The sequence below is a fragment of the Chamaea fasciata genome, unplaced genomic scaffold (genome assembly GCF_029207755.1).
Source record: "Chamaea fasciata isolate MVZ Bird 193981 ecotype frontalis unplaced genomic scaffold, bChaFas1.0.hap1 SCAF_2, whole genome shotgun sequence".
NCBI classification, from domain to species: Eukaryota; Metazoa; Chordata; class Aves; order Passeriformes; family Sylviidae; genus Chamaea; species Chamaea fasciata.
The window spans coordinates 111,141,306-111,166,097 of record NW_027094087.1 but is presented as its reverse complement, the minus strand read 5'-3'; the positions used below and the strand labels follow the sequence as shown (position 1 = coordinate 111,166,097).

The following is a 24,792-nucleotide window of genomic DNA, read 5'->3' as shown; positions in this document are numbered from 1 at the left end:
GGGAATGGTTTGGTGCTCTGGGAAGTGCAGTGTGAACACTGAACTGGTGAAATGTGAGCACTGAGCCCTGATTCCTGTCACGTTTGGGCTGGGTTTGTGTTATCTGTCATCTGTGGATAATGTGCCCGTAATCTAGTGGCCTGTGCTTGAAATATCACTATGTTTGTGTAAAAGCCACTGTGTGCTCTGCTGCTTTATTTAGTTAGGCAGCTTAAAGCGAAGCACTGAGATGATAGGTGTCCTACATTGACTGAGTAGTTGTCTCTGAGATAAGTGCCTGGAGATTAAAACAGTCTTCCTCGCACACCCGTAGCACCAAACCACGCAATCTGAGGAGTGTAGAGCATTCATCTAAATCAGTTTAAAGAGAAGCTGGAGCTTTGAGCAGCATTCTCAGGGTGGATTTCGGGGGGGGGGGTTGTTTCTGTTCTGTGGCTGCTGCTGGTGGAAAATATGGAAACCTCGCCTGTCTAAAAGCTCGTTACCCCAAGAATTTTGTGACTATGCCCACGTGCCTAAACCATGAATTTATCTGGGCTAACATGGCATTGCTGTGTCTTTAACTGTGATGAGCTGCAGGGGTTGAGCTTGGCAGATTTTCAGCCTGCTTTGCTGTGGAAATAAAACTGAGTGTTGTCTTGTTCAAATACATTTATCTCTCTCCTCAGTGTTATGTTTGGAACTCATGGAGGAATTTCCAGACACACTTGGCTGGCTGGCAAGTGTCTATGAGGGTGTCTCCAAAATTACTGGAATGCTACAAGTTTCATGGAAGTAGCCAGGGAGAGGAGAAAGGGGATGCTAAGAGCCTCTTACGACAAAGTTGGATGCTCTTTGCTACCCATGTCTCTACATGGATTTGAGCACTGCCAACACTAAAATCCAAGTTCATGAGGAACCAGGCTTTTGGAAGTACATGCTAAATTCCTTTTTCTGGCAGGCAGCTCTCTAAGCTACTTAAAGCTCTTCTCTGCAACCAGAGCAATTGTTATCCAGGAACTAAACAGAGGTTCCTATATATGGGTCTTCGTTGGAGGTTAGATAAAACATGAGATACTGAAGGCTGGAGGACAGGCTGGAATAGCAGCTGTCGACACTGCACAGGCTGGTTTTTTTCCTTTTGAACACAAACCAAGTTGACCTCAGGGACTTGGCTGATCCTGCTCTGTGCAGTGGTTGCTCTGTCACAGACGTCAGGTCCAGAGAGGCAGCAGCTCCCATTCCACTGAGGATGTGCAGCAGCACAAGTTCCCCAGGCACTTGGTCCCCCGTGGCTGGTTTGGTTGCCCTTTGCAACCAAATGATGTCAGACTGTGATGTGAGAGAGATGCGGTTTAGGGCTCTGAAATCTGGAAGACGCCGTGAGAGAGACTCATCACTTCAGTGCTAGCAAAGAGATTAAGAGGAGTGAAACAAATGCTGTAAGTAATGCTTAAACTCAGGTCTGTGTTAAAAAGGATGAATGTGTTTCAAATCACATCTTAGATTTAGCTGGTGGAGTTAAAAATGTATCTGTGGCTGAGTTACTTGGTAGGGTGTGTCTGTACTACAGCTGGGATGTGATAAGTTTTAATGGAGGGGTGAAAATCTTGTAGGACAATGTGACAACATAAAATTCACTGCAGGCTGCAAAAACCACCTGGGAAGTGGAGTGAAAGCTCAGGAAGTTAATTGGACTTAATTAGTACTGCTCCATGTGCAATGCCTGCCTTGCTGTACAGCCCATTGATGAGAAGGAGAGAGGTCTCAGGATGGCTTCATATGGTCAAGTGAGAGGTTTCAGCACTTTATTTCTATGGAGATTGTCATTGTGGACTTGTCATTAAAAAAACCCGTAGAATATAGTTGGGTGGGTGTGATTTGAGTATGAGGCATCTTTCAGCCAAGCTTATTTCAGAAATAGGTTGTTGGTTTGCTCAGGGTTTAGTCCAGGTGGGCTTTGAAAATGTCCAAGGATGGTGTTTCCTCGGCCTCTTTGCACTCAACTTGTTGCAGTGCTGAACCACTATTCCTGTGTTGTTAACACAGCTGGCAGTAATGTAAACTGGTGTCATCTTTTAAAGAGAATCTTATTACTCTGTGTCCCAAAGTGAACGAGGAGTCACTTTTTCCAGAGGTGGCTGCTTGGAACAGGCCATTTGAAAATGCAAACATCTGATGTTTGGTAGACTTTGAAACTGAAGTAAACCTGGAAGTAGCTTGTGGGTTTTCTTTTTTGGTGGCCCTTTTTCTTTTGCCTGGTGAGACTCAAACCAATGCCGGTGTCCATGATTTGGCCTCATCTGTGTAAAGTGCTGATTCCTCATCCTGCGGTAGGAGTGTGCCAGGGAAACAGATGCTATCAGCAGCTGGAGTCACTCCCCTTCTCCTGTTGGTCCTATAGCTTGAAACATATATTCATCTGTAATTGTTTGAAGATGCTTTCCCTCAGATCCCTGTCATCCATGCATTCCTTTTGCTTTTACACAACCCGATTTATAAATGCAGAAGGTGAAAGCAAAACTTTGACTTGTGTAGCAAAGATCATAAAGTGCTCGTGGGAACTGTCATCAGGGGAAGGATTGAGGAGACCAGCTGTCTACATGGGAGCAGGTAGGATGACAAAAATGAATCCATTAACGCAGAGGAGACAGAGGGAGAAGCTTTGCAGAGAAAACTAACTTGAAATGAAGGTATGAAATGTCAGGAAAACAATGTTGTTCTTAAAATGTAATAGCCTTGTTCAAAACTTCTTTAGCAGAAAACGTGACTGGGGAAGTGGCTTGTAATAACAGAAAAATTAATGGGTACTTGAGTTCTTTTGAAATTACTGCAGAAATAAAACTTGCAAACCATGAAGATATTGTTTAGTATGTTGAGTTCAGAAATAGCATCAAATGTACTTTGTTAAATAGACCATCTTTCTACTTGGTGCACGTATTGCCATGGTGAGGGGAGAATTAAAAACAAATCATTTGTTCTCAAGAGATCAATAATAGAAGCTACAATTCTGAAAATAGATGTTTGCGTGGAGGAGATGAAGGAAGGATAATTTAGGTTTACTACTGTCTTGATATGTCTGGGAAGTTTTTGGATGAGCTGGTGGTGGCTTTGCCTATCCAGTGGGAGCAGATCTGGTGGAAGGAAGCTGATGAACAGGGCAGAGCTGCACCAGGGTGATGTGTGTGTGTGGATGGATACAGCTTCCTTCTGTGCCCAGTGGATTGGGAAACAAATAGCCCAGTTCAGAGGGTTTTTTTGGCAATTCTTAAGCTCATCATGTCTGACTAAATCCAACTGTTATAGTGGTTATGGTTATTAATATGGTACCATGTCTCTGTGGCATAATAGTAGCTAGCATCAGATTGATGTCAGGACACCAGACTGTCATTTTTACTCTGTGGATTCAGCAAGTAGGGGAAAAAATAAAGTCAGAAGGGTTTCTTCTGACATATAAATAACTCTGGTAGTTGCATGTAGTGAGGGGAGGGAAATAACATGCTAAATATTCTGGCATGGAGGTGGAGAGTGATGGATGGAAGACTTGTTCATGTTGTGGATTCAGGGGGGAGCATGGTCTCTACTCCTCCTCAGTTTCTCAGCTCTTAAGCTGTGTTCATTTTATCTTCCCCCTTCTCTTCTACCTGAGCAATTGTGAATCATGTTTGGGCCCCTTGCTCCACAGGGGTGTGGGGAAGCTGCAGTTTTGCAGGAGGTTTGGCTGTCCCTGTGCACTCCTTGGATTTAATTTACTGTTGGTATCAGTAGTGGCAGCTCCACGGGTCAAGTTTTCTGTTCAGCACATTTGTTCCACCATCCAGGAGGTGACTCACACCTGGAGCTGTGCACTGTTGGTCTTTGGGGGAAACCATACACTCATCTGGAAACAGGCAATAGTTTCTAAAAGATGCCTTTCTATATAATACTTAACTTCTTTAAAGCCATTATATTGCCATTGTGGTGTTACCAAGTTTATTGGGGCAACCTGGAAAAAAAAATCCAGGATCATTTACTGTGTCTAATTAATTTACTATGTTCCAGTTCATCTGGTTGCTCCATAGCTCTGATTGGGGCACTTGCTGTCAGTGAAACTCTGTCTTCAACAAGGGTGGAGAAACTCTGAAATCTTTTGCAACCTGGGAGTTGTACAAAGCAGAGAAGGTGACTCAGGAAAGGGCACTTCAGCAAATCTACTGTCAAATTGAAAATCCCTGCACAGAAGCGTTGAAATTAGAAATGCTAAAGTTTCTCTCTGGAATAGTTGTATTTCAGCCTGGTTTGAGTTTGTCATTTTTAACAAAGAAAACTTTTTTTTTACCTGATTAAACTTCAGAATTTGGGACCTAATGAGAGGTTTAATTATCAGATACAAGGCAGATGTTTATCTCAAGTTAGAAGTTAGGAGTCAAGGGGATGACATATTATCTAAGTGCGTTACTTTTGAACTATTAGTTAGTATGTTCCCCAGAGTGTTCAATTAATGCTTAAAAAGTGTCACCATCAGAGTCTAGACATAAATCTGACTAAATCCTGTTTTATGGTGCCAGTTGTAATTGTGGTAGCTTCAGGTTTTTGTATTTATGAAAATACATTTTCACCCATGCAGTCAAACTGTCCATCCTAATAACTTCAGAAAGAATGAAAGGCTTTGGAAAGATATTGAATTACTGTGAAAATCCACTCTGGACAGTATTCTTTAAAGAGCAGCCACAGCCAGAATGTAAGGGAGAAAACAAGGCCTAAGTGCCAAGGAAAGGCTGGATGCTGTAAAATTCAGAGACCTCATTTTTCTCCCACCTGCTTTTTATTCAGAGATTGCAAGAGGCTCTTTATTTTTTTTTTTTTTTTCAGCTCCCAGTTGGGTTTTCAACTTTGAATGAACTAGTTGAAATGAAGAAAATACTCACTACACCTGCTAGCTCTATCAAAAGCAGAAGTAATTAAGGCAAAAAGTCTTTCTTTGCACGAGAAATGGAAAATGCTTACATTTGAGGGGAAAAATGTCAGTATCAGCATTTGCTCCTTGGGAAAGGCTGAAAATAATGGAGCTGTTAGATGCAGAATGTGATTTCCTGGTGGTTAAATCTTGACGTGATTTTCAGTCAGGTGGTGCAAAAGTCCTGAGTTCTTCAAAATAAAAAGAGTGCCCATTTTTCAGCTATATGAGAAGAACTTGCAGAGGTAACTTACAGCCCCAGCTGTTTCTGTGAAATAACATGTTTGTAATTTTTGGTCTCAGTCCTCTTTCATCATTTTAAGCAGATAGAGTTTGTTTTGCCTTTTTAGTGTCTGGTGTGTTGTGGGGCTTTTTTTTTTTTTTTTTTTTTTAACCAAACTAAAATCCTAGGTTGTGTTTTTGACTCACAACAACTTTATTGTTGGTTTTGCCCACCTTCATGTCAAGTGTAGGGGGAGGTTGTAGCTCCTCCTGGCCTGTCACAGCCATGGGAATTGTGTCAGTATTCAGCCTGGTCAGGGTTTCACAATATTCAAGGTGTTTGTGCAGAAATAACAGTGACCTGCATGGGGAACAAAAGTGGAGAAACCAAATATGTGTCACATTTTTAGCATTTGAGGTATTAAGCTCAGGGCAGGAGTCTGTTCCAGCTGAGAACTGGGAAGAATTGCTTCCTTTTGCCTGTTCTTTTTGCAAGAGTACGTCTAAAATGTTCGTCTTAACTTTCTTTCTCCTCTGTATTGGCTAATTATGCATTTACTTAACAGGAAAAATTCAACTGGCAGCAATCACTTTCGTGGCGAGGGAAGAGATTTGATACTCCTGCCACATTGCCTGTAAAAAAGAAACATCAGTGCTTCTGTCCAAATGCAGATTTTATCGCAGATTTGTGGGATTGCTGACACAGTGTAGCACTTACATAGGTGTTGAGTGTGCAGTGGGCTGTAATTAATAATGAGCTGATTTGGGAAGAGCATTGATTATGGCCATCCCAGCCTTGTGGCATTGCTTTTCAATCATGAGATCCACGCTCTCCTGCTTTCCACTTCCCACCCTTTCTCTGCTTACAGTGCTGATTTTCTATAGATCGTTTCTTACCGAACACCAGCAGAACTACCGGGTTAAAATGAAGTTCCTTCAGGCCCACAGTTGCTCTCCTGGAAATTGCTGGACCTCAGCATGTTTTTCAATGGAACTGTTGGGGAGACAGGGTGAGAGAGTTGGGGCTGTTCAGCCTGGAGAAGAGAAGGTTGTGTGGAGACTTCAGAACAGCTTCCAGGGTCTGAACAGACTTGCATGGAAGCCAGGGAGGAGCTGGAGTGACAGAACGTGGGGGAATGACTTCAAACTGGAAGAGAGTAGGGTTAGATTGTCTATTAGGAAGATATTCTTCCCTGTGAGGGTGGTGAGGCCCTGGCACAGGTTGGCCGGGAGAAGCTGTGGCTGCCTCATCCTAGGAAATGTCCAAGGCCAGGTTGGGTAGGGCTTGGAGCAGCCTGGGACAGTGGAAGGTGTCCCTGCCTGTGGCAGGGGGTGGGATGAGATGAACTTCAAAGTCCCTTCCAACCCAAACCATCCTGTGATATCCTTTCTTATTTATCACTGGTGAGTGAACGTGTCTGGGGAAAGAAAGGGAGTGTTGAACAGAAGGAGGATCCCAGTGCTGCTTGGCAGATACTGCATCCCAGCACTGCCCGTAAATCTGCCCAATTTTAACTCAGGCAGGACACCCGGCCATTGCACTCAGGGTGAGATTCCAGGGGGCTGTTACCAGGACTGAAGATATTTCCCTGTCCTTTAAAGAACTGCAGTGGACCTACCTGCTGGAGTGTGCTGAGTTCTCCAAGAGCTTCTCCCAGCCTGCTTTTGCTCTCAGAGCAAGCTGGAAACTGGACAGTTTTTCAGAACTTGCGGTTGACACACAAACTGAACACCAGGTGGGCAGAGAGTGCCTGCAATGCTGTGCACAGTGATGGAACGGGCTTAAATCCACTGTGTCACAAAGTAGGGCTCTTGCACTGGCCTGGGAAGCTGTTGGTGTGTGTAAAAGAAAGAGGAGAGTATGACATGAGGGAAGGAATAGGGAGCCGAGGAGCTAGCGAGGATTGGCATCCTGCTGCGCCCTTCAGGGAATTTCATCCAGAGTGGCAAGATGGGGAAGAGTAGCTGCCACCAAGCAAACAAAAAAGGCCATGGAAAAGTTTAAAAGTTCCCAAGAGAAGGAACAAGACTGGCAGAAGGTGTTTGACAACCATTTCTGAGTGAGTCACGCTTAGCTGTCCGTCTGGAGCCAGGAGGAATTTGCAAAGCTGAATAATTGTTCCTATTTATTTCTTAAAATACACAGAATATGACAGTGTTCCAGCTCGTGCGTTTCAGTGTAAATGTCTTGCAGTGGGCTGGTATTTTCCCCTGGTTTTAATCCTTATTTCTCTTTCTTCTGCTGCTCCATCCTGCTATGTCTTGCTGTGTTGGTGGGAGCATGGATCCCCCTTGCCCTGGATCAGTGGTTCATGTACTCTGTGCCTTCCACTCAAGATGAAACCAGGAGTAATCTGTGCCTTCCTGGTTTTGGTTTTCAAAATCAGGCTAAGTATGTGACTGTATGCTTTGTAGAACAACATAAGTTACAGGGTGTTTATTTGTCCTCCTGATAGCAAGCAGGTAAAAGAAAACTTGAGCTCAAATGCTTGCAGCTGGGTCAGCCTTGGTGATCAGAAATATTCAAGTTTGGGACAAGGTTTGTTAAGGCTGAGTTCTACAAGGGCACTCACAAGTGTCTGTAAATATGCCTATACCCACAAAACCCATCTGAACCTGTGAGGAATGAGGCAAACTCGCCAAATGCGCTATTATTATCTAATCCAAATTTAATACGCAATTAAGGTTTTGTAATGATAGTTCCAAGAAAAATTAATTTTGCCTTGCTCATGCTGAAACAAAAGCGTGAGAGTGCAGACTGAGGGATGACAAATGTGTGTATCCAGGGGAGAAGCAGCACACAAACACCTACAAGCAGTTGTAAGCGACACACTCCAGCAGAAGCTATTGTAAGTTTATTAAAACATAAGGCAGTGATTGTCTTCCTGAAATAAAAACAAGCTGGGTGCACAACCGGGTGTTGAAGTTGTGAGGTGCTTTCCCTGGAAAGCTCAATGTGATGTCTTGTGAGTATGGGAGGCTGTTTTGTGGGAAAAGTGATGTCAGCCTGGTGTGATGAGTCTCAGCCTTGATATCGAAATTGTCTGAGCTGGTTTTACCCAGGGAACTCGTGACAGAATCTCTCTAGTTTCCCTGTTGTGAACAGAAAATCCCTATGAAAATACCAATATTTTCTTTGTCAATAAAGAGGTGCGAGCAGTGAGAGAAATTCTGCAAGGAGTTCTGCTTCCTTGTGGGGGTTATCTTGCAGCCAGCAGATTTCTGAGCAAGTCAGGGTTCATTTTGGTTATCCCATCCATTTGTTCAAACAGACGCAATGTTAACTGAGGGTGTATGCTGAGGAGAAATTGAATTTATGCACACTTGCTCTCTCTTTTTTGTGCCAAATGTGATGCAAGGAAATGGTTGAAATTAAATTTGGAAAGCAGCCATTTTAATATTGCTGGTGTTTTCAGCTGTAATACTGTAGCAACAAGTTAGAGAAAATATAACTTCATCCCTACTGGTGGCATAAGCACGGTGGTCTCTGCAGCTGTTGAGGAGGCTCAGTCGTGTCAGTAACGTTGCATTTAGGGCAGGGAAGAGGGAAATCTGCCCCTCAGGTGCAGTGATGTGTAGTATTGAGAGCTGGGGTTTTTTCCCTTCTGCTTGCACTGAGTTGTTTGAATGCTTTTCTTTGCTTTGTTATTATACGCTGTGGTCTTCTCACTAGAAAATCCAAGTTAAACAACTGGTTATCTTGGTGGTTTGTTTTTTTCTTAGAGCAACCTGTATCTTGAAGATAAGAAGGAAATGTAAAAACTTCTTACTAGGTCTAATTCTACATGCTTGTGAAATGCTCATGAATGCCAGAGCCATGTGCACAGCTTTCTTTTCTTTTTTTTCTTTTTTTTAAACCTCAAAGTATTGGCATCTCATTAGGATGATGAGTCAAGCCAAAGGCATTTTTATTTGATGGAAATAGTCTTATCAAAAATCTCTACAGATACTGAGCCAAACCTGTTGACATAAGTGGAAGTTTCTGTGGCTTGAATGCCTTTAAATCAAGCCCGAAGTAAGGAATATATTTCAGACAGATAGCGTTGATAATCTTTCACTCTTGACCTCTGGAAATTGGCTGTGATGCTGTTTCAAGGACAAGATGGACAACATTTCAAGGAATGAGTTTTCATCTGGTTTCGTGATGGTACCATTTTTTCTTTTTGAGATCTTATTCCTAGTTCTTACAACTCAAAAACAAACTTGTGTCTCTGTGACCTCAGTTTAGCTTAAGGTTCTTTTCCCTACCCTTCAATTTTAAAAATTCATGACAAGCAGGATTTTTAATGAACTCTGAATCAGCTTTGCATCTCACTGAGGCATGTTCAGGGAAATTAAACCTATATTGTGTGAGAAGCTAAGATAATCTTTCTGTCATGCTTAGGTTTAAAAGGCTGGGTCTGTAGTAGACAGTTTGTAATGCTGTGTGGGATGCAATTGAGTGGCTGTCTATTTTTACAGTTTATCTGGAGAATCCCTGGTACAGACTGTTCAAATGGGTACCAAAACTGTTGTTATACCTTATTTGCTTATTTGCTTATTCCCTCTGACTCACTGCTGTTCATCTAAGCTCTGTTTTCCAGCCTCCTTTAACACCTGTGGTTGCCAGTGGTGGTTCTAAAATAAATGAGGCTTGAGTGGAGATTGCTTTTAGTGGTGCCATGTCTGAGCAGGCAGGAGTCTTGGGATGCTTTTTTAAAGTCTGGGGCAAAGCCCTGGGTGAATGCTCTCTCCACTGGGCTCAGGCTCCCAAATTCCTCATCCCAGAAAGAGATGTGGTACAGTGCAAGAAGTAGGAGTCCAACAACCTGTTGCCTTCCTGAATATTTTCCTCTTAGCAGATTTGTTTGCTATGAATATATCATTTTGCTTTTAGCCACTGCACTTTTGTCTTTCAGCTACAAGAGTATTGTGTTTTCTGCAAGGAAAAATTACTTCTTAACAGTCACTGATTACTTCTAAACATTGATCATAAGATGATCAATGTATTTTTTGTGTGGAATGTCTCAGAAATGTCCAGGAAAATAACTTGCTGCCCCTGTGGCAATGTGGTATTTCTGAAGGATTCTAAAATAATCAGATTGGGATCTGTACTTTTATTTATCTGACAGAGAAGTACAGGCAGGGCCATTGGAAGTTTTCCTTCATATCTCTGCCCTGACTCTTGGGTACCTGCTGAGTATTCTTGGGTTTTCTGATCTCAGAAGGAGAAGTGAGGGAACAGACAGTTGGGCTGGTGTTTTTCATGCTTTTGAAAGAGAAGTAGCCTGAGCTGGGTCATCAGAAAGGTTGGAAGCATAGAAAGTATACTGAGAAAAAGCCATTGCCTTGAGCTCCTGGTTTCTTCTGCTTTTATCTGTCCCCATACTCAGGAAGCAGCTCATGCAACAGGTAGATCTCACTTTGAATAAAGAATAGCTTTTATCTTCCTTGTGTGTTTTTGATGAGCAGTGTTTGTAGAATTCTGAAAAATCGTCAGGAAACTCTTGATGGGCAACAAAATGCCTTTTATGTGCTGCTTCCGACTTGCAACATCATTAACCCTTCCTCTCAGGCAGGGTTTGCCATGTTTACACAGACATCAAGGAGGCTTAGAAAGCTTCATCTGAAAAATACGGTATTTTAAAATGTGGTGGTGAAAGGTAAAATTCAATGATCTAAAAGTGTCACTCATTTCTCAAATAGCAAAAGTAGGTAAAATACCAGATTTCAGGGTGGGAGCAAGGTGGTCAGGGCAAATGATGTCTGTAGTTGGTTTCAAGGGTGGAGATAAAGATGGCAGAGCGGGGATGGAAAAAGCACGTTCAGAAAAACTGAAGGCAAAGGTCTGGAGATGTAAATTTCTTCCTGCCACAGTTTTTGTTGTTGTCAAGCACATGAAGTCTCACTGGGTTGGAATATTAGGATCAGTAGACCGGTTTCTAAATTCATGCTCATATTTCATGCAAACATCATGAACTTCAGAGGGATTGCACACGCGTGACAGCAAAAAATTAATTAAAATCTGGAGTTCAAATGGAATATATTGTCTTATAGTGGCTTATAATGATTAGTGGCTTAATTTTTACTTTTGAGTTCATAAATAGCTATGTGTCACGAAATGCTGTAACGTGCATGTTGTGCATTGGGGGTTTTTTTAACCTGATTTCTTGATGAAATGGTGCCGATGCAGTCACACTTCTCTGTCATTCTCCCTTCTAATGACTTTGAACTTGGTGGCACATTCCAGTGGCACTTGGCAGGGGTAGAAGCCTCCAGGAAGTTTTATCATTAGGAGTTCCATGAATGTAGAAAGCTGAGTAAAGGAGAATGGTTATATTCTGACTTCTGCTGAGAGGCAATTAGTATCTTTTGGAAACCACAGAATCCACATGGACGTGGGGCTTCAAGACACAACTCTGTCCTCAAGTCTAGGATAGACCCCCTGGCCAAGACGGAGCCCATCAGAGATGCTGGTACCACCTCTGGGATAGTGTATGGAAGAAGGAAGGTGGGAAAGAACTCCACAGCAACAATTGTAGCCAGGGAGAGGAGAGTGAATATGTGGGAGAAGCCCAGGAGATTCCAAGGTCAGTGCAGAAGGAGGGGCAGGAGGTGCTCCTGGCACTGGAGCGGAGAATCCTCTGCAGACCCTGCCAGGGCAGCTGTGCCCTTGCAAGCCATGGAGATCCATCTGCAGCCCCTGGAGGAGCCCACCCAAGAGCTTGAAGAAGGCTGTGAGCCTGTGGGAAGCCCACCCTGGAGCAGGTTTGCTGGCAGGACTTGTGACCCTGCAAGGGACCCAGTCTGGAGCAAGCCTGTTCCTGAAGGATTTCACCCCATGGGAAGGAACCAGGCTGGACCAGCTGGTGAAGACCTCCTATTGGAGAAGTTCATGGAGGACTGTCTCTTGTGGGAGAGACTTCACTCTGGAACAGGGGAAGTGTGTGAGAAGTTCTCTCTCCGAGGAAGAAGGAGCAGAGATGAGTAATGGACTGACCACAGCTCCATCCCCTGTCCCCATGCACTGCTGGGTGGGAGGAAATACAGAAAATCAGGAAGTTGAGCCCAACAAAAAAGGGAGGGGTTGGGAGAAAGTGTTTGAAGATGTGGTTTTATTTCTCATTACCACTCTCTGCTTTGATTGGTAAGAAATGGAGCTGATTTCCCCACATGGAGTCTGTTCTGCCCATGGCAGTAATTGGTGAGTGATCTCTCCCTGTCCGTACCCTCACCCACAAGCCTTTTGTTGTGTTTTCCCTCTCCAGGTGAGGAGGGGAGTGACAGAGTGGCCTTGGTGGGCACCAGTCCTCCAGCCAGGGTCAGCCCACCGCACCAAGACATTTGTCTCCTTGCCCTTTTCTTGAGAGACACAGAAATAAGGGAGAGAGCCCTGAAGGTTGCAAAGCATTTAGGAATTTTTTCCTCAGAGCAGATAAAAGATCAAGACCAGGCTGGATGGGGCTCTGAGCAACCTGGTCTAGTGGAAAGTGTCCCTGCCCATGATGTGGGGTTTGGAAGTAGGTGATATTTAATGCTTCTTCCAACCCAAACCACTCTCTGATTCTGTGAAAGCAGGGAGAGTACTAAAATTCCCCACAGTTCTCTGTGGCTGTACAGGAGGAAGTGAAGATTTTGTGGTGAAAGGTCAATGCTGGGAAGCTACAATGTTTTAGGAAAACAAGGGCTAAAATGAGATTTTACCAGCAGGTCTTTAATAAATGCAGATGATTTGGCTAGGTTAAAAAAAAAAAAAAATTAATGGTGCTGAGATTTGCTATCTTAGACTGGGGCCGATGTTTACTTCCTAGATTCTTCACTAAGCTGATCTTAATACTTATGTCAAATGCAGAAGTGGTGCTTTTCCTTGTTTCAGCAAATACTGATTTCCCCATCCTCCCCCCACCCTGACCATGGGATACAGCAGAACAGCTGCTGACCACCTTTTGCCTGCTGCCCTGTCCCTAAATTGCCTGGCTGGCCTACATGGGCAGGGATGCAGAAAACGAAAGAATTCCTGGATTAAGGTTAACTTCTAATCATCTTAAAAGTCAAATACAGTTAAGTGAGGGATTGTCAAAACGGAGACTGGCAGGTTCTTTATCCAGCAGCGAAACTGGAAGGATCAGACAACAGCAACAGGATGAGAGGAAATGATCTCAAGCTGTGCCAGGAAGGCTCAGATTGGATATCAGGAGGAATTTCTTCATGGAAGGTGTTGTTAAGCACTGAAACTACCTGGGGAAATGGTGGAGTTACCATTCCTGGAGGTGTTGAAGGAGTGACTGGATGTAAGATTTAGGGCTGTGGTTTAGTTGACGAGGTAGTAGTTGGTCAAAGATTGGACTCAATGGTCTTGGAGGGCTTTTCCAACCTTAATGATTCTGTGGTGCCCAGCATGTGAGGCAGGATGCTGGTGCTAGAGTGATAAATCCTGTTTTCCATGTCTAACAAAGCTAGAGAAACCATCCTGCTGCAGTGTAAGGAGGGGTGAAAAACAACAGTGTCCATAATGTAAGAGACAAATACCAGAGTGCCACAGACTCTGCTCGAAGCCAAGAGGCTGTGGAAGTGGAGCCAAACCATTTTATTTGAGGACAGATAATGCCTGACATTGCTATTTCTCCTTGTGCCATTTGTGTGTGCTTTGTGGCCCTGTCTGAGAGGGGCCGAGCTGTGCAGCAAAAGGCTGCAAGTGCTGCTCTAACGACTGTCATAGATAGAATCATGTTGGAAGAGCTTCCAAGATCCTCAAGTCCAGCCTTTGAATGGTTTGACACGAGACAGTGTCATCAGCAAAGCTGCTTGCACATGGCTCTGCAGAGGACAAGCAAGAACTCAAGAAAGAGCTTGCAGGGGTGGAAGGAATTGTTCTTTTCTTGTTTGTTTGAGCTGGATTTTGAGATACTCCAGATGAAGAGAATGACTCTGGTCTTGGAAGTGAAGAACTTGGTGTTTAATGTTTGGCAGTATTTATTAGAGCATGCCAGTGGAAAAGACAAACAGGCCCAGTGCTAGGGAGTCACTGGATGCCACAGCTGCCTCCCTCACACAGCAATGTGTGAGCCCTGGTGTGGTGCTTTGGCTGTGTGAGACAACTGCAGCCTTTTGGGGAGGGAAGAGGAAGGAGGGCTCCACTTGGTCCTTTTCAAACAGAAGTCTCTGCTTTCCAACAGCTGTTCTTAAAGCAATTTATTAGTGGAAGAAATGTTTCTTTCATCCTTACAGGAGATTATTTATCGTGATCTCCAATACTATTCCTCTTGCTTTGCTTTGCTTTCTGTGGTAGGCACAATACCGGCTGTGTTCAACCAGGCTTTTTTTTTCTCCTCTCTAATGTGCTTCTGAAGTGGGTAGGTTACTAATGATGCAAATGGATGTTAATTGTGTGAAACCTAAACACTCTGTGCCTTGAAAGATTGTACCTGATTGGTAGAAGAGAGGATAGAAAACAAGCTTTCACAATTAAAATGCTGTAGAGTTTTATAAATAGCAGCACACTGTAAGCAGGTGGTGAGTGAAAATTATTTGATTCCTCACGGCTGGCAGGGACTTTATTTTTGGACAGCAGGTCCACATCACCTTGGGACACCTGATTTGTCCCAAGTATTTGTTACCATCTACTGCTTGATCTGGTCATTTGCACACTTGTGGAAGCTGTGGCAGAAAATCAGGGTCAAGCTTTTATTTTTTGGGTGAGACCTCGAAGCTATGGTTTGACAGCCTGGCTGGCCTTGCAGGGCTTCCAGGATCCTACAGGTCAAATGGGCTGGATAATGTGGGGTTTGCAGTAAACTCAGTTTGGTGGCTTGGTAAATACAGTTTGCTGAGTTAATGTTGTGCTGGCAGGATTTGTAGTGGATCAGGCTTGTCTAAGCTCCTGTGGCATTCTGCTGGTTCAGACATTGCCAGTCTTTCTGCACCAGGTATAAATGTGGCACATGCTCAGAGCTAAGTGCTCTGGCTGATTCAGTAAAATCAAGATTCTGCACCAATGCCCTTTCCATATCAGCTTTGTACTGCTACATAGCCTGAGGCTTTTTTATCATTTTGCATTTTTCACCAACACTAACTGGTATATTTGATCACAGAACTGTGCCTTGACAAAGTGAGAAGTTATTAAACCTGCTGCAGGATGGGTTTTGAATGTGGGAATACCTGATTTCCATTTCCGTGCCTTAGTGTTTGCCAGACTGATGCTGTGTGTGACCAGCCCTGCTCTTTGCAGGGTGAGGCTCGTGTTGCGGTTCAGGACAGCATCCCTAAAGATACAGCCCCTGTTTGCCCATCAGGGCTTCCCTGTTCACCGTGAGTGCAGGGCTCAGTGTTCCTCCCAGCATTAACTCCCAATTATGTGGTATTTGTTTGAAGAGAGGTGTGAGATTTGTCTCTTCAGCAAACAGTAATCTTCCTGGTGTGCTGTAAATTGTAAATAATGATTCCTTCCTATTTTGGGCAGGGATTCGCACCATCACCAGTTTATTGTGTGAAGACCTGCATGAGGCAGGCTTGGAGAGCACAGTGTTTATTGGGTTGGGTTTCTCTTGATGAATGAGCCTGGACTGCTCCAGGGCTTTTGCTTCATCCTTCCTCAGAGCTTGTAAATCCACTTTCCATTTGACCCTTTTCTCTGTTGCTTTTTTTTCCCACTCTTTCAGGACAGTTATTCTGAGTGACGGCCCTTGCACACGCTTCTGAGTGGTTATCATGGGCTTCATTGCCTTCCTGAAGACCCAGTTCATAGTTCACCTCCTCATTGGGTTCGTCTTTGTTGTCAGTGGACTGATCATTAACTTCATTCAACTATGCACGCTGGTCCTCTGGCCCATCAACAAGCAGCTTTATCGCCGAGTAAACTGTCGCCTTGCCTATTCCCTTTGGAGCCGTGAGTATGCTGGGATGGGATGGATAAAGGTGGGGCTGGGGAGGGGTTTTTCTTGGTTTTGCTTCTGTTAACCAAAAAAAAACCCAAAAAAACCCAAAGCACATGTATCTGTTTGCACACAGAGATGAGAGAAACGATAAGTTAGATGTAGATTCTTTCAGAGCAGGTCAGAACAGCCCTTTTTCTTTTTTTTCCTGGGGTACTGGGAAATCATACAGAAGTCAAGGGTCTGATGTGTGTTGTCACTCCGTCATTCAAAAAAAAAAGTGGGAAGTAAAGCTCCTCTGCGCCTCCAACCTTTTCTGGACTGATAGGAGTTGTTACTTCTGTCTCGATGCCATCTTCATCCAGTATCAGCAGCTGTGGTAAGGGACAATTGTGATACTGGCTCAGGTACTGAGCATATGAGCAATTTTTTTTTGAAAAAAGAGCCCGAGATTATTGTGTGGGTTGCAGAGGCAGAGGTCTGTCTTAGTGTCTCGTGTAGATGTCTCTGCAGCTGAACTGTGTGTCAAACTTCAGAATCCCCTTACACTCTTCAGTGCCCATCTCTGAGGCCAGGGTCTCCTCTTGTGAGCAGTTTGTCAGTGTTTCTTCTTCTGCCCGTGGGTCAGCACTGCTCTGAGTGCAGTTTCGTTGTTCACCTCTTTCAGACCTTTGCAAAACTTCCTCCCTGTGGATGCCTTCTTCTTCTCACAGAGCTTAACAGAGGGCTGGATTTCTGAAAATGTTTAGAGTGTTTAGAAGGCTCCTTAGCCCAAATGTCACCTCCTGCTTCAGCAGTGAATCATCTAATTGGTTTCCATTCTCCATCCCCTCCCAGTATGCACGGCCACTTACCTTAGTGCTCAGCTCAGCATCCAACTCCCACTTTGGGTAAATGAGTCACCAGAATGAACACTGAAATTACAGCTCTGCAGTCCACTGACAGGCACCCACATTTCGTAAATCATCAATATGAAGTACCATCAACAAAAACTCTCTGAGGTGTCTGGTTCAGTCTCTTTTTATGCTTCTTGTCCCTGCCTTTACTGTGCTTTTTGTCCTGCCTACTGAGAAGCACAGGAGAGGGGAAATTAAATAGACTTGCAGGCAAATTGTCAGGAAAAAAGGTATTGTAATAGAAGACCATAGTAGAAACTTCAAAATGAGTTTGGTTGGATAAGAGTGGGGACATATAGGAGTTTTTATTTTTAATTTGCTTGTAAGAATTTCTTTACGCTTTTAATAATTTGGAATCTGATCTCATGCTGAAAACTATTGCTGTGTTAATAGTGAGGCTTTTCTGAGGATATGAGCTGCTTGCTCCTGTAAGGCTTTAGGCTCAGGCCCTAGTTGGCATTGGGCATGAAAAAATCACACTTCAAATGCTCCTGTTTTATATTGTCTAAACACTGGAAATAACCCACACCATTGTTCAAAGAGGTTTGGAGAAGCTGAGTAGATAATTGGGTTCTATGTAGGATAACCCCTAGTCTACAGCCATTATAAATCAACACATTGGGAGATTAAACTATGAAAATTAATGTAAGTGTTATGTGGGATTGCAGGGAGCTGATGGCCTGTAATGGAAGAGCTGACAGAACATGCTCTTCAGTTGTGATATATGGCAACTTAGGTAAGCTGTGTAAATGCAGTCGCTCCAGTGTTGCCATTCATAATGAAATACATTTCAGTATGGAGGAGCTTTTTGGCAAGGAACCTGTAGGCTGGTGTTCTGCTCTGGATGCTACGTTTTGCTCACTTTCTCCAAGTTGTTTGTGGTTTTAGGCTCAGGGTCTGTAAGAGAAGCTGCTCTGCTCAGCTGGCAGAGGATCAGTGAGGGATACACAGGTATCACACAGATATCAGGGAGGGATACACGGGTTATCCTGTATGTGGCTCTGTAATGAAAACCAGGCTCTGTTCTTACTGTATCTCCTCTCAGATACATAAAGCCCAGCTTCCAGAGGGGAGAGAGACTCTATCCAATGTTCCTGACAGACATTTGGGGAAGGAAGTCTCTCAGGCTCTGGCCCCAACATAAACCCATAAATTCATGACAGGTAGTCTGTACTTGCAGCTCTCCCACGTCAGCTCCTCTCGGATGAGTCGCACCCTTGGAGAGTGCAGCGTATTCGGATTAGTCCAATTGCAAAAATAACCTCTCAGATGCTGGTACTTTCAGCTGAGGGATGTGCTGTGCCCCTTGTTTGCTTTGTTTCTTGGGGGGCTTGTGAGGCTGTAAAGGCACCTGCTTTGGTGTGTGGGAAGCCCAGCCACAGAGGGTGGTTGAAACCAGGTGTTGCTTATTCCCCGCAGGAACTCTCCTGTGCAGTGCAAGTGTTCCCATTCCTTCATTGGGAAGGATGTTCTTGCTGTAGCACTGGCAGGATCAGTGCCACACAAAGGAGCTGTAACCCACACACCGAAAAAAGGAAATGAGCCCACTCCTGGTTATAATTACATCATTTGTCAGCACACTTGTAAGGGACAATCTGTTTCCTCATGTTAATCCTTTGGCTCATCAACCTCCCTCTCTCAGTATGAACTCTGGCAAACCCTCCCCTGTTTTAGGGAGAAAGGTGAAAGAAATGCTCTGCAGAAAGTCATCCACACTGGTCTCTGCAGATTTTTTTTCCCCCTGATTTTGAAGAAGAAACACACCCAGGTGATTATAATTTGTGTAAGAAAATGTAGCAGGTACCAGAGATGTTCCTCCTTGGTACACAGTCAGCAATGGAAAGGGAAAACTGCTCAGAGTACCACGATGTGTTTGGTACCACTGCTCTATTCTCCTGGCCACCTGCTTGGAAGGTTCTCTGAGGACATTCTTGCTGTCCTCTTTCCCCTTTTACTGAGCCAGGATAACCAGAGAAAGCATGCAAAGCTGGGAAGCAATGATAGAAACCTGTACCTGGTGTAAAGGAAGCAGACAATTCTGTCTTTCCTCTGCCATATTTCCAGTTGACCCATAACTTTGTCATGCCTTCAAATGAGCAAGTGCTGAAAGTGTTACAGGGGAATAACCTGGTGGGTAAGTGGTCATGAGTGAAAAAAAACGTGCTAGGTGAGCTCTGTACCCTCAGCAGAGCAGGACTGTTTTTGCCCATTATTCACCTAAATACTGTGTTTGCCTTCTCTCTGGTGTGGTGCAAGACTGGATCCCAAACTCTTGTTCAGCAGCATGGATAGATGACCTTGTCTGATCCCACTGATCTGAAACCCTTGTGCAGGAAGGTGCTGCCCTGTTTGGCAAAGCCAGAATCTCCCAGTGGGAAGCTGAAAAACCTCCTGGCAGAGCCCCATAGAGAGAACAGAGGGGCAACCCTGCAGGTGTATCATGTGGGGAGGGTTGGACTCTGTTTAATTGCCATATTCGTTACAACCACATTTTTATTTCATCCATATCTCATTGAAATGAGGAAATACCAAGGACTACGGTTTGCAGGGAAGCAAATCTTCCTACTGGGAGGATGAACTATTCTCATACTTTTTATAGTTGTCCCATGATGCAAGCAATGCCTTCCATCTGCCTCGATGTACTGAAATGAGGGAAATAAGCTAACCATAGCAACTACAGTCAGTGCCTGCTGAATTTAAGTGGAAGGGGGTTTTATGATGAAAAAAGGGGAGGTGGAAAATAAAAAAAGGGTAACAAATGTTCAGGGTGGAATCAGAGTTGCTGTGATACTTTTAAGTTGGAGTAAAAGGGAGGGAAAAGGGCTCATTCTTTTGCAGTAAAAGAAAGACACAATTTGCCATTCCTGTCTTTGCCCAGGTGTTTTGATAAATTAGTTCAATTCTCTGCTGTTTTTAACTCTGTGTTGATGATCATAATGCAGAACAATTAGAGCCCTGTGTTTTAATATTAAAATCTATCACAGAAGATCTATGTCACTTCATCCCTTTAAAAGACCTTTATTGGTCTGTTTACCTCCATAAGGCTTGTTTCATGTGGAGTAAAAACATTAGGCTGCATCTATGCATAATTTGTATTCCACCTGGGAGGAACTGTGCTCATTTAGTGGAGCAATCAACAGCTCCACTGTCTGTTTTCAGGCATAAAAATATTCAGGCTTTTTTTCCAGTGATCGTGAAATTTCGCATTTGTAATGCAATGCCCAAACTTGTCGCTGTTAAAAACTTGCTAAATTATCCATAATGCGTATGTCTGGTGCCTTAAATACTGCTTAGGGATGGTAGTGTGGTTTGGTCTGTACCATTCCAAGCTTTTGTTTCATCTCTGCTGGGTAGGTTTGGGAAGGTGACAGTGTTGGGAGTCAGGAGAGGCTGGGCAGTGAATGGGGCTGAGCATGAAACCCTGTAACTTGCTTTCTGTAAGAGGTACCCCTAACTCCTCTCTCCACCTTCATCACGTTTGCTAGAGTTGGTAATGCTGCTGGAATGGTGGTCAGGCACAGAGTGCACCCTGTTCTCAGACGAGGCCACGGTGAAAACCTTTGGGAAGGAACATGTCATCATCATCCTGAACCACAACTTTGAGATCGACTTCCTGTGCGGCTGGACGATGACGGAGCGCTTTGGAGTGCTGGGGGTATGTGGGCCCTGAGCTTTCCCTTCCTCTGCAGGGTGATAGGTCTGTTTGAAACCCATCTATAAACAGTTCCCTTGCATTTAAGTTCCCAGATACAACTCCATCACCTTAGCTTTAATGTGTTTGACCTCGTTGCACAAATCAGCAAATGACATTTTCGGATTGTCGCTTTTGTTTTTTTTCTCCAAGAGTTCCAAAGTTCTTGCTAAGAGAGAGCTGCTATATGTGCCCCTAATCGGCTGGACGTGGTACTTCCTTGAGATTGTTTTCTGCAAAAGGAAATGGGAAGAGGATAGAGATACAGTTATTGAGGGATTGAAACGTTTGTCTGATTATCCTGAATATATGTGGGTAAGTGTTCAGTCCTTCCTCTGGTATTGGCTGCTAGAAGTGAAACGGTGACAGACTGGTGCCTGTGGCTTTGTGTGTCAGGAGAAGGTGTGCTCATTTCCAAGTGTTGCCAGGGAAAAGCCATTCTCTTTCAGAAGGTCTTTTGGGATATGCTGGTAGAAAACTGCCATTTGCCTGTTGGTAAGAGAAGCCATTTGGGAAACAGTTCAGAAGCTTGAGAATAATTTATAGATCAGGCTTGTGTGATACTTAACAATTTTATCCAGACTTATTTTTACCTATTAAAAAACCTATATTTGCTTATTTCATCTGTGTAACGACTTCTGAGGTGGGCTGAAAAGACACATAAACAAAAATCTTTTTCGGAGAAGTGAGTGAATTGGAGTGCTGAGATCATGGATTCTGACAGAAAGTTCTTGTTAGTGTGTTCGTTGATCTATGAAATTACAGGTTTCCCAAAAAGTCTCTGAGAACAAATGGCAAGTTTATATCTGTGTCTGCAGTTACATTTTTTCCTTTTTATTTTGACATTATTTAAAACATCTCTGTTTCATTGTGTGTAATGCTGTTAGACTTCACTGCAGCAGCACAGTGGTGTAATCAATCCATTAACCTTCTCAGAGCTTTGAATGCAAAGGTTTTGATAAATTCTCAGTTTTGCTTTTATAGCAGCATATGCAATGTACAATTATTTGGCTTATAAAACATTAAGAGGTTTTTTATGCATCTTAACTGAGTTTTCAGTATTATCCAGTACAAGTTGTTAAAATGAATAGTGAAACATCAAGCCTTTAACTAGAATATTGTGAATGCATTGTAATTTTCTACCATTACAAAGATAGAAAAAGTAAGAATCTGGAGAATGTATTTTAAGCTACTTAATTGCTTGAATATATGGATATGAATTCTATTAAATATATCTTCCTGGTTAGTGTGGGGAAGAAAAGAAAAAAACTGAAAAAACCCTACCAATTAGAAAATCTCAAGACTGAACCTGAGCTTCAAATCTATACATTTTAATGATTCTACAACTGAGAACCAAGGACTAGTCTCTAGGGAGAACAGCTAGAAAATATAAGTGCAAAATGTAGTTAGCATTGATTATTTAAATCAAGACTTCCTGCTTGGTAATTGAAATCATGATTAAAATTGACTTGAGAGAATCAATTTCCTAATTTCTGTGCATTCTAAATGCCACAATTAGGGCTGTCTTTTTGTCACCTTAAATTTGGTACAAGTGTTGTTAAATGTAGAGGTAATGGTAAATGAGTCGGGAGCTGGTGCTTACGCCTAATACTTGGTGAAGAGATAAACATAGATGTGCACACACTTCAATTGTCTTATTTTGGAAAAATTTTCAGTGTACTGCTGGATTTCTTTTGATATCTCAAGATATCCTAGGGTTTTTTTTTTTTTTTTTGCTTTTGTCTTGCAGTTTCTGCTGTACTGTGAAGGAACTCGTTTCACAGAGACCAAGCATCGCATCAGTATGGAAGTAGCTGAATCCAAGGGGTTGCCTAAACTGAAATACCACCTGTTGCCCAGAACCAAAGGTTTCACCACTGCTGTCCAGTGTCTCAGGGGAACAGGTACTGCCAAGCTTTGCAGCACTTGTAATGTGTTTTTTAGCACACTCTGTGTAGCACAGCATAGCCTGCTCTTTTGTTCATTACAATTAGTGACCTGGCAGTAATGAAGATCCAGCCTGTCAGCTGGTAATTTGTAAATTGCCACAGAACTGTCAGATACCAGTCTTAAAAAATATTAAAAACCTTTTTATGTTGCTTAGTTCGAGTCATCTGGTGTTTTACAGAGCTGGGAGTGTCAGGGGTCTGGTGCAGATAAATGTGATGTGTAAACACAAAATAGTGAAGAGCTCTGACATCATTAATGCCAGGCTTGCACAAGGCTCTGTTGCTGTCTCAAGCAAGGATGCCAGAAGGTGCTTGTTAGAACTGCTACTGTAACTGTTTTCTTTTTTTTTTTTTTTAAACAGTTTCAGCAGTGTATGATGTAACACTAAATTTCAGAGGAAACAAGAACCCGTCTTTATTAGGAATTCTTTATGGAAAGAAATATGAAGCAGATATGTGTGTAAGGTGAGCATGTACTGATAGAGTTGAGCCCTAAGATGCACAATTTGGCACATTGAAGTGCATTCAGATTTTAGAGGATGATTTCCTTTCCTATGCTCCACTTCTCCTTGTCCTTCAGCTGTCCCTTATAGTAAGTGTAAAGCTCCTTTACATGCCAGTTTCTCTCCCTCACTCACATGGTTTGATCAGCAGATTAAAATTTTTTTAAAATGCTGAAATTCAGACATCATATGAATAAGGTGGGACATTGCTCACATTCCTCACTGTTCCTTTACCTCAAAGAGTAGCTGCTAACACCTAACCCCATGCAGCACATAGACATTTGCATGCACAGCCGTCCCTTCTCTTTCTTGCTTTCTCCTTGCTGCCTTCTGCTTCAAAGGCTTTCTTGTGATCATAAAAATTACCAATCCTGTTGAATTTCTTCTTTTCCGTTTTATGTTTGGACCTGAGACATGACCTGGTTATTCTTTCCACAGTTCTTTGGACATTTTGCTTCTGCTTCTCTGGGGGCTTCACCCACCCTTTGGAAAACATTGCTGTGTTCTGGTGACGAGGTTGATGCTTGGTTTTTAAAAGTTAAAAAAAAAAAAAAAAAAGAGAGCCTTTCTCCTTCCCCCCTACACTTTCCCTTCTGGCCTTGGGTCTGTGTGTTGCTGCAACATCTACAGCATTTTAGTCTCTCAGCTGTAAAGATGACTGTGGAGCTGTCCACAGAGAAATGGCGTTGCTCATTTGCAAGGGGTTTCATTTTCACTGTTTACACTTGCCAAACATATTCCTGATGAGGAAAGTGAGCAGACAATTTGCCAGCCAGCAAAACAGCTGGTCAGGCAGTTCCACACTGGTGGCAGGTGCATGTAGGATATCTAGCTGAATCTGGGGTGCACATGCATGGATGCACACTTGTATAATTATGAGTTATACACTGAACTGTGGCAGGCTTCAGATAAATATCCTTTTTTTCTAATGGAGGTGCAATTTGATTTCATTTCTTGGAGAGGTAATGGGAGGACAGAAGAGAAATGTAGTTTTCAATACTGTTAGAAAAGGTTTGGGTTTGTAAAATTCTGTTGAGGATGATGTTGCCAGGTAAAATTACTAATTGTACCCTACAAATGGTTGCGCATAGATAATTTTGATATAAAAAAATGTTTCTGGATGGAATGAATATTCTCAAGCTGCTTTTCTACACTTTTTCTCCGTTTTGGGGAAGAAGCCATGAGAGTAAGGACACTATTTTTACAGATTTTTTTTGCCGAAAATGGAACATGTCCTTATTGTGCCAACAGACTTATCGTAGCTCAGAGAAGGGAAGCTCATAAGCTCTTGTTCTTGGTATGTGCAGACGTAGTTACCTGTGCAGAGGTAAGCAGCTTAGCTCTGCAGTGGATCCAGTCTTTATCCTGACTGCCTCCAGAGGAAATAATCAGGAAATCACCAAATGTTATTGCTGTGAGTCCCCTCTAGTGGTGGCAGCATCACCACAGCAACTTGACCAGAAACCTTTCAGCAAATGACTTTTCACTGAGCTTTGATTGAGCATTATTTACATGAATTGAGCAGTTTCTTTTTAATTAGAGCTCATGTAGTGTAAATCTGTCAGATCTGGTGTTCAGTTGGCTTATGGGATGCAGAAGTCATTAGAAATGTGTTAGAATATATTCACAGAATCATTGAGGGGTTTGGGTTGGAAGGGTCTCAGAAGATAAAAGAATGCAGGGGAATGGTTGGCTCTTCACCACTACAGACAGGTTCTGACAAGGCACCTGTTCTCAGTGAAGTCAGGTCAGGGCTGGCACTGGGC

At 43.1% G+C, this 24,792-nt stretch overlaps 1 protein-coding gene across 4 annotated transcripts in view; it reads left to right on the top strand.

Annotated features, from left to right (window-relative positions):
* Positions 1-24,792, top strand: part of AGPAT3 (1-acylglycerol-3-phosphate O-acyltransferase 3) — an 82,654-nt gene that overhangs the window by 52,002 nt on the left and 5,860 nt on the right. For all 4 annotated transcript variants that reach the window (XM_066177078.1, XM_066177076.1, XM_066177077.1 and 1 more), the window contains 5 exons: positions 15,775-16,001; positions 20,369-20,538; positions 20,728-20,889; positions 22,325-22,478; positions 22,886-22,988. In XM_066177078.1, coding sequence (XP_066033175.1) covers positions 15,824-16,001; positions 20,369-20,538; positions 20,728-20,889; positions 22,325-22,478; positions 22,886-22,988 — 767 coding nt within the window. In that variant the 5' untranslated portion in view covers positions 15,775-15,823. The remainder of the gene's footprint in view (positions 1-15,774; positions 16,002-20,368; positions 20,539-20,727; positions 20,890-22,324; positions 22,479-22,885; positions 22,989-24,792) is intronic.